The sequence below is a fragment of the Tursiops truncatus genome, chromosome 10 (genome assembly GCF_011762595.2).
Source record: "Tursiops truncatus isolate mTurTru1 chromosome 10, mTurTru1.mat.Y, whole genome shotgun sequence".
Classification (NCBI taxonomy): domain Eukaryota; kingdom Metazoa; phylum Chordata; class Mammalia; order Artiodactyla; family Delphinidae; genus Tursiops; species Tursiops truncatus.
The window spans coordinates 64,903,370-64,920,140 of NC_047043.1; the positions used below are offsets into that span (position 1 = coordinate 64,903,370).

A 16,771-nucleotide genomic window follows, 5' to 3' on the forward strand; every position below is an offset into this window, starting at 1 on the left:
GACCGCCTTGACCCTTCAAGCCAGCCTCCTTGACCACACTGTGTCTTTTCCAAGCTGGACAAGAGCTCTGAACTTTGCCTGGACTGCGGATGCCCAAAGGTGTCCTCCTAGGCAGCCGTGCATGCCATTTGGGTCCAGGTAGGACGTCCTGGCCCCCTGAGCCACCAGCCCAGACCTAGAACAATCAGGCACCATGTGGTCCTGGGGTTGGGCAGGGATCAATGGAAGCACCGAGGCTGGAGGGCTCCCTACCTGCTGGGACACAATGGTCTAAAGTCACTGGACATCCTTAGTGGGGAGAGATGTAGAACCTTTGCTGTCTACCAGGTTTGTGTGCCAGGGAGTGACTCTGCTGCCCCTTCCCACCTGGCTTTTTCCCGGGTCAGGATGAGCTGTGCCCCCAGCCTGTCTTCTCCTGGGCGGAGCAGGTGGGCGCTGGGGCGGAACGGGCGTGGGAACAGCATGCCTGGGCCTGCCGGTCACAGGCCCCAGGCCCCAGGCCCCAACCCCCAACCTCCAACCCCCAACCCCCAGCCCTTAGCCCCCAAAATGGGAGGGAAGCCTGCAGCAGAGCTTAGCCCAGCTGGGCTGCTCCAGCTCGGCTCCAGCTTGGTGTTTACTGAACAGCTGCGATGTTTACAGTAGCCCTATAGAAGGGGCCCCTTGTTCCAGAGGATTTCCCATCTTGTGGGTCCCACTGGGGGCTCTTCTGACCTCACCACCTCCCCGCACCCCTGGGATAGGCATGTCAGGGTGGCAGGGACTACAATCATCTCTACCCTCTCCAGCGCTGGGCCAGTGTCTTGGCACCTGCCCCTCCACCATTCACTCTGGCCTTGGGTCCCTCTCCCCTGGAGGAGCTGACATTCCCAGGAAGTGGCAGCTTTAAGTGATGAAATATGGTAACCGGGTCCCCAGTTCAGACTTTTAAATTAAATTCAATCAGAGCCGTTATTGAATATAAACACGTGGAGTCATTTACATGTTAATTATGTTGAATGGACTATGAGGCCATAATTAGTTGCTAATTGGGTGAGAGCGGCTGTAATTGGTTTTGTTGGCACTGACCTGGCTCACCTGCCTAGGGGGAAGAGGGGCGAGTATGGATGCCTCCTAGGGAGGCTTCTGGGTCTCTGATCTGGACAGCTTGATCCAGAGATGGGATTGAAGAGGACAGATTTTGAGGGGCTTGGGGCCAGAGGAACCTGGAGCCTACCCACCAGCGAAGAGGCAGCTTAAGCCCCAGGCAAAACCCTGGGTCTGGCTTCTAGGGGTTCCCATCTAGAACATCCCTAGGAATGGGGTGGGAGGTGGGACTGGGAGAGCCAGCCTCTGAATCAAAGGTGACAGCCTCTTCTGCCCAGCCCCATGTGGGACCTGGACCTGAACAAATGGTAAATGCCTAGGAGAGGGTCCATGGGAGCACAAGGCAGATGCCACCCTGGTATGTCAAGGCAGATGCTGGGGCCCTGGATTGGCCTGGCCAGGGTTGGAGTCTTGGCATTGAGGTACGAGTAAGGTGGACGTGCTGAGCAGGGAGAAAGGTGCATGCAAAGGCTTTAGGGAGGCCCTGCCCCCAGCTCGCCTGGCTGGGGCTCCAGGGTTACAAGGCTGTGGCCAGGGGCTGAGGCCTTCCGGCTGGCCGCTCATTAAAAGAGGATTAGGCCGAGAGCCAGTGGGTCAGCCCAGCCCCTGGGCCTTCCCTCTGGGGCCCCTCACAGCTTGAGGGAGTGGTAAAGGGGCCGGGGGCCAACCCTCCCTAGAGCCCATGGGAGTGTCCAGGAGGGACCCTGCCATTCCTGCTGCTGCCACTGCTACCATCTCCTTATCCACCTCAGTTTCCCTCCTCAGAAGGGCAGGGGGATAAAGTACTGACCAGAGACCCCGGCCAGCACCCCCACCCCTCACCCCCAGCCTCATTTCTCTTCATCTTAGGGATTAAGGCTGGACCAGCCCACATGAAGTCAGAGGTCAGGGCTGAGCTGCCGGGACCTGTCTATCACCTCCCAGTACCCAAGCACAGCCCAGGGAGGTGACCCTGTCCGTCAGGGCCTGCTGCTTTGTAAGGCTGTAACCAAGGGGGCGGGGTACCCATCTCTGATCCAAGACCCCCCTTTTGCAGCAGCCCCTGCCTCACTGGCAAGCAGACCTGGTGTCCTAGAGACAGGCAGCAGGGGTCAGGGGCCGCCCACTCGGGGTTTGCGGGTGAGGGCTGCAGACACGCCTCCTCAGTGCTGTCCTCGCCCACCACCTCCTTTAAAGTAAGGCATCATCAGCTGCTTCCCAGAGAGGAGGAAACAGAGACCCCCAGGATTAAGCCTCCTTTACACTGAGAAAATTCCTGCCTCTGGACCTTTGCCAGGCCGTTCTGGGCCAGGACCCCTAGTGTCTAATGGCCATGGGAGAGTGCTAGAGGCTGGAAACGACTGCGGAAATGAGGTGTCTGATGCCAGAAAAGGCTCTTCCTTCCCCATGACGGGAAAAGCCTTCCCGGATGTCACCCCACCCAACCTGTGCCCAGCCTGGATGAGGGCATGGGGGTGGGGAGCTCTTCCCTGGAGCATCACTCAGGCACACCACCCTCCCTCCCCAAGGTCGGAGCTTATACAAACTTGAATCCCTGACACCCACAGAGCCTTTGGTTGTGCCCCAGCCCCTCCTTCTGTATTGTCCTGGGGGTGGGGGAGGGGCAACACTCCTGCTATCAGAGCTGGGCCTGGGGCAAGTGGAGCAGAGGTGGGGACTGGCCTGAGGACAGGAGCAACCTCAGTCCGTGTCAGCTCCCCCACATCCATGCCCCCTCAGGCCCCCAGGTCCCCTTGGCCCAAGTCCCTGCTCCTCAGTGGGGCTGAGGGCCAGTAAGCTCTAGCCCTGCTGACACTGCAGGTGTCAGAGCAGGATGCCCAGGGCTACTCAACCACCATCTGCCCTGACCCGGGCTTCTTGGAGGAGTGAAGGCCCCCTGTTCCTCTACCCTGCGGCAGAGTGAGGAGGTGGGACAGCACACCAGTTTCACTCCTCACCCTGTGACCTAAGGTGAGCACCACTCTCCCCTGGGCCTCAGTCTTCGTGTCTGGAGCTGGGGGTGCAGGGCTGTCATGGGGACCCTTATTTGAATTCTTTACTACAATCTGGCATGAGGGAAATGAGTGCTCCGAGACCGCAACTGGGGTCATGAAGCCCATGCCAGAGCCAGAGATTCCTCCCCCTTGCTCCCACCCATTTCCTACCCCACACAGCCTTATGGGGGCTCCCCACACCCACCTTAGTTTCCACAGAGACCAAAACATCACATCCTGTGACAACAGAGCCATTGACGCCATATCCCGTGGCCACTGGGAGGGGTCCCAAGGGTCCTGAGTCATGTGCCCTGTCAATGGAGGACGAGTCACCTTCCGGCCCTGGCCCTCCAACAGGCAGTCCCCACCACCAGGACTGGCTCTGCCGGCACCTGACCCTCCTTTAGCCCAAAAGGCCATGGACCTGGGTGGGAATATCACGCTCCATGCACACTGACATGTCACTTCCCTGCTCTGTGCCTCTCATCTGTGATTTGGATGTTAATGAGCACAGGGCTTTGCACATAATAGGTACTGGATGGCTAAGTAAGAGGCTCCCTCCATTCCCACCTCTACCAAAGGGCTCAGGCACGGAGAGTTGAGAGGGAGGATGTCAGATCAAGGCTGGTCTCCTGCTCCTCACATAGGTCTCAGTTGCCTCATCTGCTGAATGGGGTCTCCTCTGTCTGTACTTGGGAGGGGGACTTGGACTTGGGGGTCGTGGCACTGTAGAGGGGGAGGGTCTGGATTATAGGGACCCAAGGCTAGGCGGGGATGGGAAGGTAGGCATTATGGCTGGTTGCATCCCTGGGGCTAGATATTTGGAGCTCCCCGCACCTTAGGTGTCTGTGTCTGAAGGTGCCCACTTCAGCCTCGCCTCCCTTCCCCCCATTGCCCCCCAAATGCCCCCTAGCCCAGCAGGACGGGTAAGGGCACAGTCAAGGCCATGCCCCCAGCCAGGGTATAAATAACCCCTGGCGGGCTGTCCCAGCCTGGGGGGGCTCTGCTGGCAGCCCCACTTCCTCTCTGGACACTTCCTGGCCCTGGGTTGGTGACGGGGGGGAGTGTTTACTTTCCTGTTGTCACTATGGCCGGGTGGCCAGGCGGGGGACTCCGAGTGGCCCAACAACAGGTGCAGGACAGGTGCTCAGGCTGCCCTGCCTAGGACTTCAGAGGCACCGCTGATGAGGCTGTAGCCAGGCAGGGATCGGCCCTTTGATCCCTTGGCATCCCTGCGTCCCAGTGGTGGGCCAAGGTCATCACCTGTATTCTCCTGCTGCCATAGTCAGGGCTGGGCAGGGCAAGGCCTTTGCCCTGCCCAGCCCTCAGATGTGGGCTCTGGGTCTGCTGTGGGACTCCCCTGGCTCCCAGCCCACCTCACACACCCATCTCAGCACATCCTGAAGCTCCCATTCAGAGCTGCTCTCAGGCACAGCCCCTCCAGCTCCATTCCCGGGTCTCCAGCACACAGCAGGGGTCAAGGTCAGCCAGGCCAGTCAGAGACAGCGGCCTTGACTAAATGGGATGGGGCCACCTGCTGGTTCTACCTTCAGGCAGCATCTATGGCTCTCAGTGACCTCAGATCCCAGGGCTCAGATTCTCCCTCTCCAGACCTCCCCCTTGATAGCCCCACCTGTGAAATGGGTTACCAGATGTGGGGCAGGGAGAGGCGATGTGTAAGTTCCCCGTGGTGGATGCGTCATCTGATGTAGGACACATATGTGCGTGTGTGTATACCTGGGCCGTGTGCATGCATACATACTCCTCTGTGTGCTGCCACCTCAGGCCTCCTGTGCTGGTGAACATTCATCGCCCTCACTGCAGTCTCTTCTCTCCTGCGGAGCTAAAACTAGCTGGGGGTGGGTGGAGGAGGGACTTGCCAAGGGGACCTCTCGGAACTCCCTCTCCCAGAGGAAGCTTCCCAAGTTTCCTGGAGTCCTCTGTCATTGGCCTATCATTAGCCAAGTTTCCTCCTGTCTTTCATCCCCAGAAAGGAGGACTTTCCCTCAGCAACCTGAGGGTGAGAGGGCCAGGGCTGCCAGACTCACAGAAGGGAAACTGAGGACTCAGCTGGACCCTGTCGCCAGCCCTGGGGATGCTGCAGCACTAGGGGGAGGGCCTCTTTCCTGGGAAAGACTTCCTGGATGGTTCAGAGTGGCCTGAGGATTCCACCATCAGCAACCCTGTGGGGTCTGGGGGAAGCCCAAGGGTCTGTTGGGCAGTTTGGCTCCAGCAGGGCTTTCCGGTGTCCTGGCTAACCTGCTTCAGGCAAGGTGGGGACCTTGCTGTGTGCCAGCTTTGCTCTCTGTCTTGTTGGCAGCTGGGGTGAGGACAGGGCTCCCTGGCTCTGTGCCAGCATTTGTGAGCTGTCCTGGTTGCACCTGCACCCCACCCCCCTGTTCATTAACCCTTTTAGGCCCCTGTGGGAAGCTGGCCCCACCCTGAGCATGGGAACATTAACTCCCCACCTGAGCAGAGAGTCTTTGATGCCATCACACACCCTGGCCCACGCCCACTGCCCTTTCATTGAGACCCAGAGACTGGCTGGGCTGCCGATGAATCAGGGCCCCGGCTTTGGGTGTGGCCCCTTCCCTGGCCTGCCCAACTGTCCCACGTTCTCCTCCCAGAATGTCAGGGACTAGAGAGGGAACCCAGCAGGCCCTGGAGGGGAAGCTGGGGGTTTAAGATGACCGTGTGGTGGGGCTACCCCCTCTATCAAAGCGGGTATGGGTGGATGGTCTCCAAGAGCCCTCACTGCTGCTCTGCCCTCTGCCCACAGAGCTTAAGGCCACAGGCACGGCCCACTTCTTCAACTTCCTGCTCAACACAACTGATTACCGAATCCTGCTTAAGGACGAGGACCACGACCGCATGTATGTGGGCAGCAAGGACTACGTGCTGTCTCTGGACCTGCATGACATCAACCGCGAGCCCCTCATTGTAAGGGCCAGCCCAGATGTGGTGGGGAGATGAGGGACGCGCGCCCCAGGGCTGGGGGCCCTTCCAGCGGGCCCTCTGACCTCCATCTCTGGCAGATCCACTGGGCAGCCTCCCCACAGCGCATTGAGGAGTGTGTGCTCTCAGGCAAGGATGGCAACGTGAGTGCGGTGGGGTCACAGGTGGGGTGGGGGAAGGTGACGGCGGGGGACAGGGGACTCCAGGAAGGCACTGGGGCCAGGCAGGCATCTGGGCACTTCCTTGGCTTTCCCTCTGGCCCCAGGGTGAGTGCGGGAACTTCGTCAGGCTCATCCAGCCCTGGAACCGAACACACCTGTATGTGTGCGGGACCGGCGCCTACAACCCCATGTGCACCTATGTAAACCGCGGCCGCCGCGCCCAGGTAAGCCTCGCCCACCCTGGCCCTGTGCTGCCCCCACTGATAGCTACCTTCCAGGGTTCTGATGGGAGGATGGGCTTGAGCCCCAGCCCTGCCACTTCCCGGCCCTGTGACCTTGGGTGAGTGACTTCTTCCACCTCTCAGAGCCTCAGTTTCCCCTCCTGAAAATGGGGCTAATAGCTGCCTTTCTCACAGGTCGGTGTGAGGAGGAGGCAGTGAGCTAACGCTCTCAGAGGTCTTAGCACTGTGCCTGGCATGCAGTGAGCGCTTCCTCCATATGTGGACGGTGCCCCTGCAGCCAAGCCAGAGGGCCTGGCGGGGGCCTCAGCATCAGGAGGCTGGACGCCTGGGTCAGCTTCTGCCATACGGCCTGGGGGAGAGCTGCCCCTTCCTCAGCTCTGCCCCACCCTGCCTGCTTTTGCCCTCCTCCATTTCCATGTGGGCATGCGTGTGAGCTGGTGTGACCTTGTAGGGAGTGTGTGAGAACGATTGGACCTAAGGGGCACAGGTGTGTGCAGGTGTGCCCCAGCTGTGTGTATGTGTTCACACAGGGGTGCATATATGTGCTCTGGGGGCTCAGGTGCTCCCATGTGTTCCTGGCATGTGTGGTGTGAGAAGCTGGCAGCCCGAGCCCGCTCCCCCAGCCCCTGCCACCCCTGGCTCTAACCCGTATTCCTCGTCTTCTCAGGCCACACCCTGGACCCAGATGCAGGTGGTCAGAGGCCGAGGCAGCAGAGCCACCGATGGTGCCCTCCACCCGACGCCCACAGCCCCACGCCAGGTGGGCCTCATCCCTTCAGGCTCTTGCCAGGCAGCACTGCCTCTGAACCGAACTCATCCTGGGCCTGGCCTTCCAGCCAGGAGCCTGCACCCCAGGCCAGCCTCCCCCGGGTCTTCCGTCCACCTCTGTGCCCCCCTCCCACTCCTTCCCCTGCAGTGCCCTCAGCCTCTGAAGGCATTCCCAGTTGGACTCATGTCAGCCTCAGTGTGACAAGAAATCATGAAGCCATCAGGTGGGAAAGACAGGAGCCCTGGGGACAGCCATGCCTCCGCCCTCAGAACACGTGTGTAGACATGCGTGGGCACGCGTTGGGCACTCTCCTACCCACACCTTACTTAGCACCCAGCGTGGGAAAATGGCACATGTGTGCAGCCTGACACATAGCTCTTAGGTGTCCATGCCCCATGCCTCACTTGGGGCACGGGTTAACCCCTGGGGTGGGAGGGGCAGAGCTGTGTGTCTACTAGACTTGACCCAGGACAGGGCTGAGGGACTCGGCCGGGGCTGGGGGGCGCTGGGGCTGGGCAGGGGCTGCCGGTGAGTGATAGAGCAAGTGGTCACTTGAGCTCGCGTGTCTGTGGCAGGGAGTGCTGAGAAGTGGGGCCGCTCAGACTCTGCGTGTGTGTGCCCAGGGTGTGAACAGTGGGTTCCGTGTGTTGGCAGTGATGCGTGCCGAGCTGTGTGTGCAGCCCCATGTGTGCAGGAAGTCATGTGTGCAGAGTGTAACTGGAAGCAGGCCTGTGTACACCTTCCCATCACCATCCCTGCCACCTGTTGCCACCTCCTTCCTGCCTCTGTGCCTCTCTCCTCTTCCTCCCTTAACCTCCTCATGAGCTTGTCCTGCCCAGTGCCTTCACCAGCCTTCCTCCTAGCATCTTCAGCGATGGGCTGGGAGGCATGGGGTGGGGGGGCTTTGTGAATTCCATGTGGTCTGGGCTGGACCCCTCAGCTCTTGGCTCCCTGCGGAGACATGTGGAGCTGGGGGCTCTGCTGAGGGGCAGGGAAAAGGCCCTGGCCTATTAGTCTATCCTGAGGACCACAGGTAGGGCACAAAACCCGGCGACACGATAACCTCAGAGCCCTCTGGCCTGGTGGGACCTGATGGCAAAGGACAGGATCCCAGGCCTTTGGCCAGTAACCCTGCCCTTCATGGCCCAAGACAGGCAACCACAGCTCAAAGAGTTGTACCTCTGTGGCCCAAGGGGGCCCTGGCCAGAATCTTCCTGAACGAGTTGGCATGGAGGGGCTTCAGCCCCTGTAAGCCCACTTGATGCCCCTCTCATGGTCCCCGAAGCAGAGTCCTCCAAGACATGATTCCCAGGTCTTATCTGAGATCTAGACCAGGAAGCACCTCCCTGGGAACCCTCAGCACCGCCCTGCTCTGGGAGACCTGGCAAGATAGAGTTAAAACCCAATGAGATCTGGGGAGTGAAGCAGGGTGGCTTCAGGGTTTCCCTGGGGGCTTGCTCTCACCCTGGGAGCCTGATGACCCTTGCCTTTCGTGTGCGGGATGGCTTGGATGATGCCGGGCCCCTCTCTGCCTTGCAGGATTACATCTTCTACCTGGAGCCTGAGAAACTCGAGTCAGGAAAGGGCAAGTGTCCCTATGACCCCAAGCTGGACACAGCCTCAGCCCTCATCAGTGAGTGCTCCCACCCCACCCTGGTTCTAAAACCTAAAGGTGTGACCTCTGCCTCTGGAGCAGGGAGCATGGCACCAACACTTTACCCCAGGGAAGAGACCATGAAATTGCTGTGTCTGAAACCTGCCCCCCCATCACCCCCGCAATGTGGTTCCTCTTGGCAAGGGGAAGGGTACAGACCAGACCCCAGTGTGCGCAGAGGGGCAGAGACTAGGTGGTATGAGCCTCCATCCATCCCCTCGAATGGGGGTGCGGTGGTCGCAGGGGGCAGATTCTACCCTGAAATCCACAGTGTGGTCCATGCAAAGGCCAGAACCCTCCTGGCCACAGGCTTCCTGGAAGAGAAGACAAGCGGAGTCTGTACTGAGGGTGGTATGAGGCGGTGGTCCCATAGCGTGTTCTCGGATTGTCTGGCAGGCTGGGAGAGGCCCACAAGGCAGCGCCAATGGAGAGTCCTGGCCCAGAGACCAGCTTGGGGAGTTTGTTTCTGGTCTGGCCGTGTTTCTGGTCTGACCAAGTGTCTGGGAGAGTTGGGAGAATGTTCCCTGGGGAGGAGTCCTGCCTGGGGCCTCAGAAGCAGCTGCTGCCCCTACCCCCAGGTTGGGTGAGGCCACTGCTGACCCAGGTCCCTGCAGTCTGCCTGCTTTCTGACTGCCCAACTGAGTCTGCCTCTCAGCAGCTGCTGGGCAGTGTGCCACCTCCAAGCCTGGGAAAGGCAGAGGGTGGGCATTATCCTCTCCCTCTTGGTGAGTAAGAAGGTCCTAGCCGGATGGCAGGGTCCAGACCAGGGAGTCCGTTGGGGGAAGACAGGGCCTGCCCTGGGCGAGTCTAGAGGGAAGACTTGGAGTGGTGTGCTGGAGCCAGTGTGTTTGTCAAATTTTCTGTTCAAATTTTCAGGTATTCTGTGAGCCAGCTACTAAACACAGCTATTGTTAGAAAGTAAATTATATACACTTACAGTTAAATAAATTACTTTAAAAACAAAGGTAAAAATATTCAAAACTCACTACTTGCTAATTATTTCACTATATTTGATTATTATCTGTGTTCTTGAGATTATTTACGTTTCTTGTATCTACGGGGTGGAAACACTAGACAATGGTTTTGGCAGGTCTTCCCAACTCTACTTTCAGTGAGTGACCTCAGGTTAGCAGCTTGAGATCAGCCATGGTGGGAGTATTTACACCACAGAAATTGGCTCTGGCTGCTAATCAGAGCCAACTGCTGCTAATCCCAGTCCTCCCAGAGCCAGTTGTTAAAACATTCACCAACGCCCCACTGATACAATCGCCCTGGAGAACCTGAGGGGGAGATGGGACCCTGCCCTGGAGGTCATGTGTGCTGTGCACCGGCCTTAGCCAAGGGCGTCCCCATGACTGACCCACTGGCCCACCCACAGACGAGGAGCTCTATGCAGGTGTGTACATCGACTTCATGGGCACCGACGCGGCCATCTTCCGCACGCTTGGAAAGCAGACGGCCATGCGCACGGATCAGTACAACTCCCGGTGGCTCAATGGTGAGCAGAGCCCACAACACCTCCAGTGGGCAGCATGTCTGGGGTGCGGCACAGAGATCATAAAGAAACACTTGTGGGAGAATTTTTGGCCCTTGACTGGCTAGAGCAGGGGTAGTTTCTTATCCCGGGAAGACTCGGGGGTCTTCTTGTACCTGGCCCGGGAAAGAGGCTTTGTCCAAGGAGGGTGCGGTTCACTGACGCCTGCACACCTGCAGACCCTTCGTTCATCCACGCTGAGCTCATCCCTGACAGCGCCGAGCGCAACGACGACAAGCTCTACTTCTTCTTCCGTGAGCGGTCTGCGGAGGCACCACAGAGCCCCGCCGTGTATGCCCGCATCGGGCGGATCTGCCTGGTATGAGGCCCCTTGCTGCCCCCTCCCCAGGCCCAGTCCTGGTTCCATCAGCCCTGCTCTGGCAGGGTCTTTGAGGTGAGTGAGCTGATCTGACCCAGACCCTGCCCCCTGCCCCCCAGAACGATGACGGCGGCCACTGCTGCCTGGTCAACAAGTGGAGCACATTCCTGAAGGCAAGGCTGGTCTGCTCTGTGCCAGGCGAGGATGGCATCGAGACCCACTTTGACGAGCTCCGTGAGCACCCGGCAGGCGGGCGGGGGCCTATGGCTACTGCAGGGGATGGCGGCCGGATGGGTGGTCAGGGGAAGCCTGGTGCCCCCCACCCAGGAGTGGGCAGGGCCTTGGGGCTCGTGGCCAAGGTACCCTCCCAGCTCCCTCTCCTTCTGTCCCCAGAGGATGTGTTTGTCCAGCAGACCCAGGATGTGAGGAACCCAGTCATTTACGCTGTCTTTACCTCCTCGGGGTGAGACTGGGGCTGGGGCCGGCAGTGGCAGGGTGTGGCTGAGTAGGGGGCTGTGATTTGTGGAGGACCCCATCCTGGTGGGGAGCTGTGGGTGAGGGCAGGCTGGGGAGGACCCTGGGCCAAGGGTCTGCCCCACCCGCAGCAGCAGCCTGCCTTGCCCGCAGCTCTGTGTTCCGAGGCTCTGCCGTGTGTGTCTACTCCATGGCTGACATTCGCATGGTCTTCAATGGGCCCTTTGCCCACAAGGAGGGCCCCAACTACCAATGGATGCCCTTCTCAGGGAAGATGCCCTACCCACGGCCCGGCACGGTGAGGACCCCACTCACTCCACCTTTCCCTTTCCTCTCTTTCCACGAGAACTGTGCTGGGTCAGGCCCTTTGCAGACATGGGCCGCAACATCGTGGCACTCACAGCCAAGTTGACGGGGGCGGGGGTGGAGGTGGACCATACACACATATAAACTCACCATTCATCCTCAATAAAGCTGAAGTTAAAACAAAACACACCGTAAGGAAGACTCCACCGTTTACACACAGTGTCGGGCTGTGAAAGAATCCAGCTAGGATCCTGAAACAAAGATGGTGGCTGGGTGTGGCAGGCTGCTCCCTCTGGGAGGCTGTTTGGAAGCTGAAAGTTGTAGGGAAGTCTTCAAGGCAGGCTGGAGGTGGGGGTGAGCAGGAGCCCCTGCAGTAGTGGGAGGCGATTCACCTGATCTTGGTGTGACATGGACCACTGCGGGAGTCTAAGCAGGAGAGCTTCGTGATCTGATCACATGCCTAGGGTGTGCCTGCGGTCCTGCTGAGCAGGGGTGGAGCTGGGGAAGTGGTGCACTGGAAGAACAGTCAGAGGAAGGAGACGAGCGGGTGGGGATGAGGACCTAGAAAGGCCATTGTCAGCTCTGCCAAACGCTGCCACAAAGTCATGGCACATGAAGCTGGGGAGATGGCCATGGGATTTGACCATGTGAGACCTTGGGACCTCAGCTGGTGCAGGACCTGCAGAGAGGTTGGGTATTGGGCAAAAGCCCAGATGGGTGTTCTGAGAAGCGGAGCAGGTGGAGCTGGTGGGGACAGACAGAGCGGAGACCTCTTCTGAAGCTAATGGGTCCAGGGTGCCCTGGGCAGCCTGGGCCTGACACTCATCACCTGCCTGCAGTGCCCTGGTGGAACCTTCACGCCATCCATGAAGTCCACCAAGGACTATCCTGATGAAGTGATCAACTTCATGCGCACCCACCCACTCATGTACCAGGCTGTTTACCCTCTGCAGCGGCGGCCCCTGGTGGTCCGCACAGGCTCTCCTTACCGTCTCACCACTGTTGCCGTGGACCAGGTGGATGCAGCCGACGGGCGCTATGAGGTGCTTTTCCTGGGCACAGGTACCCACTGCTGCTCCCGGCCCCTCCCACACTGGGCCCACTGGGTGGAGGGTACTGATCCATAGGGCTGGGCCCTGCCCTGCTAAGGGGTTACTACAGGGTTGTCAATGTCAGCTCTGCCACCTTCATCCTTTGGAGGCTTCTCTCTATTACCAGGATAGCTGAGAATGGGGATGGCGAAACCCCATTTTCATCCCTATCCCTGGTGGCCGGGAGAGCAGGGACACTGGGTGCCTGGGGACCCATGTTTGGGCGGAAAGAGGGAGGACAGAGCCAGACACCTCCAGGATACCTGGGTCCAAATACTGACACACATGCTCTCGTGTGCACATGCAAACTGCACCCACCGCTGTTCCAGTAGCCCTCAACATAAGGGAACACTTCCTGCAGCCTGTTCGCAGCTTCCCAAAATGAGGGTCTGGGGTCAGAGGAGCAGACTCTAGCTGTGACTCCCCCTTATCCAGGGCCAGTCTCCTTAGACCTCTTCCCCTCATCTGGGGGCAACTCTTCAACCTTGGCACAGAGCTCTCCCACTCCACTGCCCTTGGGGGGTTTGGGCCCTGGTGGGGGAAGGGGCTGAGGCTGGTGCCCCTTTCCCAGCGTCCTCAGCCCCACTGAGGCCCTGCCCGGCCCGTTCCAGACCGCGGGACAGTGCAGAAGGTCATTGTGCTGCCTAAGGATGACCAGGAGATGGAGGAGCTCATGCTAGAGGAGGTGGAGGTCTTCAAGGTGGGTGTGACACCACCCAGTCCTGTCCTCCTCACCATGGCTCTCCTCAGTACCACCTCCTGACCTCAGACCTCCAGGTCAGGACAGGAAGGGGGTCCCCAGGGTCATAAGCTAATCCCTCTCTTCTCCTAGGACCCAGCATCTGTTAAGACCATGACCATCTCTTCCAAGAGGGTGAGTTCTGGCAAGGTGGGCTGAGGGTAGGGATGGAGGCTGCTTCACTTTGGGGTCAAGCCCTTGGCAAAGAGATGGGGACACTGAGGCACAGAACAAGAAGGGGAGGAGCCTGGCCCAACTGGCTCCTAAGGAAGGTTGGCTATGGGGAGGGAACTGACAAGCTCCTACCCCTGCCCACAGCAACAACTGTACGTGGCCTCAGCCGTGGGCGTCACACACCTGAGCCTGCACCGCTGCCAGGCATATGGGGCCGCCTGTGCCGACTGCTGCCTTGCCCGGGACCCCTACTGTGCCTGGGATGGCCAAGCCTGTTCCCGCTACACAGCGTCCTCTAAGAGGTGTGAACCCCGAGACCCTTGGAATTTTGGCCACCAGACCCAGGGCTCTGTCCTGGAGGTCTAGAGGTGGATGTGATATTACCCTGGGGGACTTTATGGGTGAGACATCCTACCCTGGAGTTTTGGGGCTATAGAGACTTGGGGGGCAAGTTTTCTTGGGAATACTCCTTCAGGAGCTATCTTCCTCCAGGCGGAGCCGCCGGCAGGACGTCCGGCACGGGAACCCCATCAGGCAGTGCCGTGGGTTCAATTCCAATGGTGAGTGCTCTATGTCTCACCACTGGGTGCTCCTCGGTGTGGAGCTGTGCAGCCTACAGAGCTGCTCATGGGGCCCCCACTGGAAGGATTCTCACATGGTCCGTGGGGGTGAGGGGGTGAGGGGTTTTGGAGAAGGGATGTCCTCGGCCACCCCCTCAAGGAGTGGATGCCTGATGGCACAGCCCTGCCTGTATGGGTGGGTATCCCTGTATATGCCCCTCGCCAGCCTGCAGTCTGCCAAGAGGTAGTGCTGCTTTCACGTGGCACCCTCTTGTTCTACAGCCAATAAGAATGCCGTGGAGTCCGTGCAGTATGGCGTGGCAGGGAGCGCAGCCTTCCTTGAGTGCCAGCCCCGCTCGCCCCAGGCTACCGTTAAGTGGCTGTTCCAGCGAGATCCGAGTGACCGGCGCCGAGAGGTGATTTCCTGTGCCCCACAGTCCTCACCATGGTTGGGAGAGTCCCTTGTACAGTCGAAATTCTACGTGGGTGAAATGTGGTATAGGAGCCAAACTGGGGCAGCCCTCATTCTAAGAAAGTCCTTCCAAGCTCCCTTCCCTATGTGGAGATCATTTGGGTGAATCCAGTTTTATGGAAACTCTGTGGGGTGTCCATATTACGTGGAAACTACTTGTAGGCGTGCCTTTTTTTTTTTTTTTTTTTTTTGCGGTACGCGGGCCTCTCACTGTTGTGGCCTCTCCAGTTGTGGAGCACAGGCTCTGGACGTGCAGGCTCAGCGGCCATGGCTCACGGGCCCAGCCGCTCCGCAGCATGTGGGATCTTCCCGGACCGGGGCACGAACCCATGTCCCCTGCATCAGCAGGCGGACTCTCAACCACTGCGCCACCAGGGAAGCCCCCAGGCATGCCTTTTTATATGAGAATTCCATATGTGTACTTTATTGGCAGTATACCTCATTCTATGGAAATGTCACGTGGATGAGTTCCAGCATATGGAAATTCTGTGGGGCAGCCTTCCTATTGTGGAAATACCTTCTAGGCAATCCCTTCTACATGGAAATTCTCTGAGGGTGCCCCAACATCTGTTTATTCTCATTAAATAGAAATTGTGTGTGTGCTCCAGAATTCTCTCATTGTACAGAATCCCCTTATGGTCATTCCTCCTGAAATGGAAGTGTTTATTATTCAGATGTTATATGGAAACTTGTTTTTCTTGGTATATGGAAATTCCACACGGGTGCCCCTGCATGGGGTGGCCCCAGAGGTGGTCTGATCGGGGAGCTGGCCGGGGCAACAGGGTAGTCCTGCAGCCCCTGAGCCCCAGCCCCTGCCCCCACAGATGCGTGCAGACGACCGCTTCCTGCGCACGGAACAGGGCTTGCTGCTTCGCGCCCTGCAGCTTGGTGATCGCGGCCTCTACTCCTGTACAGCCACCGAGAACAACTTCAAGCATGTCATCACACGAGTGCAGCTGCATGTACTGGGCCAGGACGCCGTCCATGCTGCCCTCTTCCCACCCCCAGCTGTGAGCGTCCCACCGCCCCCAGGCGCCGGGCCCCCCACACCCCCTTACCAGGAGCTGGCGCAGCTCCTGGCCCAGCCAGAAGTGGGCCTCATCCACCAGTACTGCCAGGGTTACTGGCGCCATGTGCCCCCCAGTCCCAGGGAGGCCCCAGGGGCACCCAGGCCTCCTGAACCCCAGGACCAGAAAAAACCCCGGAACCGCCGCCACCACCCGCCGGACACATGAGGCCTGCTGTCCGAGCCCTGCGATGGGCCGGCCTAGTCCTCGTCCCTTTTAATATAAAAGATAAATATATATATATATAAAATATCTATATTCTATATACACCCTGCCCCTGCAAAGACAGTATTTATTGGTGGGTTGTAAATAGCCTGCCTCAGCGGCAGCATCATCCAAAACTTAGACCCATGCTGGTCAGAGACGGCAGAAAACGGAGCCCACCTAACCAGGCCCGGCCAGTTGGCCGAGCCAGGCCAGGACCACACAGTCCCCAGGCTCAGCTGGGAGTCTACCTGCTCGACAGCCACCGCCAGGATCTACAGGACACAGGGAAGGAGCAAGCTCTACCTGGATGGGGCACGGACTGTACACCTTCGCCCATGTTTGCTGGTGGCATACATGTGGATGCGAGGACTGCTTGGAGACCGGGGGTGGGAGTGAGGGCTCAGATGCGCTCAGAGAAGGGAAGAAGGGGCTGGCACAGGATGCCGGCCCCTGCCTGGGAGAGGGGCACTCAGTCAAGGCCAGCCCTTTCCTGGGTATTTATTCTCTATTTATTGGGGACAGGAGAAGAGGAGCCCTGCCTGGGTGGGGCAGCCCCTCCAGCCCCTCCTTCCCTCCCTGCCTGGCCACTCTACCTCCTCTTTGCTTTCTGCATGCCGCTGTGATGCAGGGGCTGGGAGAAAAGCAGAGGGGCCAGGCTCAGGCAGCGCTGAGGGGAGAGGGGGTCATGGTGGAGGCCTGGGGCCTGCAGGGGCTCCCCAGGGCTCCCTTCTGCCCACCACTTCAGATGATGGGTGTAAATAGCTCTGGGGGGCAGTTGGGTAGGTGGATGGGGGCTCCTGGCAGCCCTCGGCTGTCCAGGCCACACCTGCCCTTGGGTTCCATCTTGCTAATAAACACTGGCTCTGGGACTGGACTTTGGCTTTCTCCTTGGCAAAGGAGGGAGGACGGGGGTTCAGCCCACACCCAGATTCTGTCCCTCCTGCCCCACGCCCCCACCAATGTGGCTTGACCACCAGTTCCCGCACGG

At 59.2% G+C, this 16,771-nt stretch overlaps 1 protein-coding gene across 6 annotated transcripts in view; it reads left to right on the top strand.

Annotated features, from left to right (window-relative positions):
- Positions 1 to 16,657, top strand: part of SEMA3F (semaphorin 3F) — a 29,488-nt gene extending 12,831 nt beyond the window's left edge. For 3 of the 6 annotated variants that reach the window (XM_033865005.2, XM_073811144.1, XM_073811142.1), the window contains 17 exons: positions 5,839 to 5,999; positions 6,095 to 6,157; positions 6,280 to 6,399; positions 7,085 to 7,177; positions 8,726 to 8,819; positions 10,219 to 10,338; positions 10,554 to 10,693; positions 10,813 to 10,927; positions 11,087 to 11,156; positions 11,321 to 11,465; positions 12,313 to 12,535; positions 13,176 to 13,264; positions 13,397 to 13,438; positions 13,622 to 13,779; positions 13,970 to 14,037; positions 14,320 to 14,453; positions 15,334 to 16,657. In XM_033865005.2, the coding sequence (XP_033720896.1) occupies positions 5,839 to 5,999; positions 6,095 to 6,157; positions 6,280 to 6,399; positions 7,085 to 7,177; positions 8,726 to 8,819; positions 10,219 to 10,338; positions 10,554 to 10,693; positions 10,813 to 10,927; positions 11,087 to 11,156; positions 11,321 to 11,465; positions 12,313 to 12,535; positions 13,176 to 13,264; positions 13,397 to 13,438; positions 13,622 to 13,779; positions 13,970 to 14,037; positions 14,320 to 14,453; positions 15,334 to 15,744 (2,246 nt within the window). In that variant the 3' untranslated portion in view covers positions 15,745 to 16,657. Of the gene's footprint in view, positions 1 to 2,886; positions 3,037 to 5,838; positions 6,000 to 6,094; positions 6,158 to 6,279; positions 6,400 to 7,084; positions 7,178 to 8,725; positions 8,820 to 10,218; positions 10,339 to 10,553; positions 10,694 to 10,812; positions 10,928 to 11,086; positions 11,157 to 11,320; positions 11,466 to 12,312; positions 12,536 to 13,175; positions 13,265 to 13,396; positions 13,439 to 13,621; positions 13,780 to 13,969; positions 14,038 to 14,319; positions 14,454 to 15,333 lie in introns of those variants that run through there. The other 3 variants (XM_073811145.1, XM_073811143.1, XM_033865008.2) reach the window with 3 other exon arrangements.
- Positions 16,658 to 16,771: the final 114 nt, after the last annotated feature.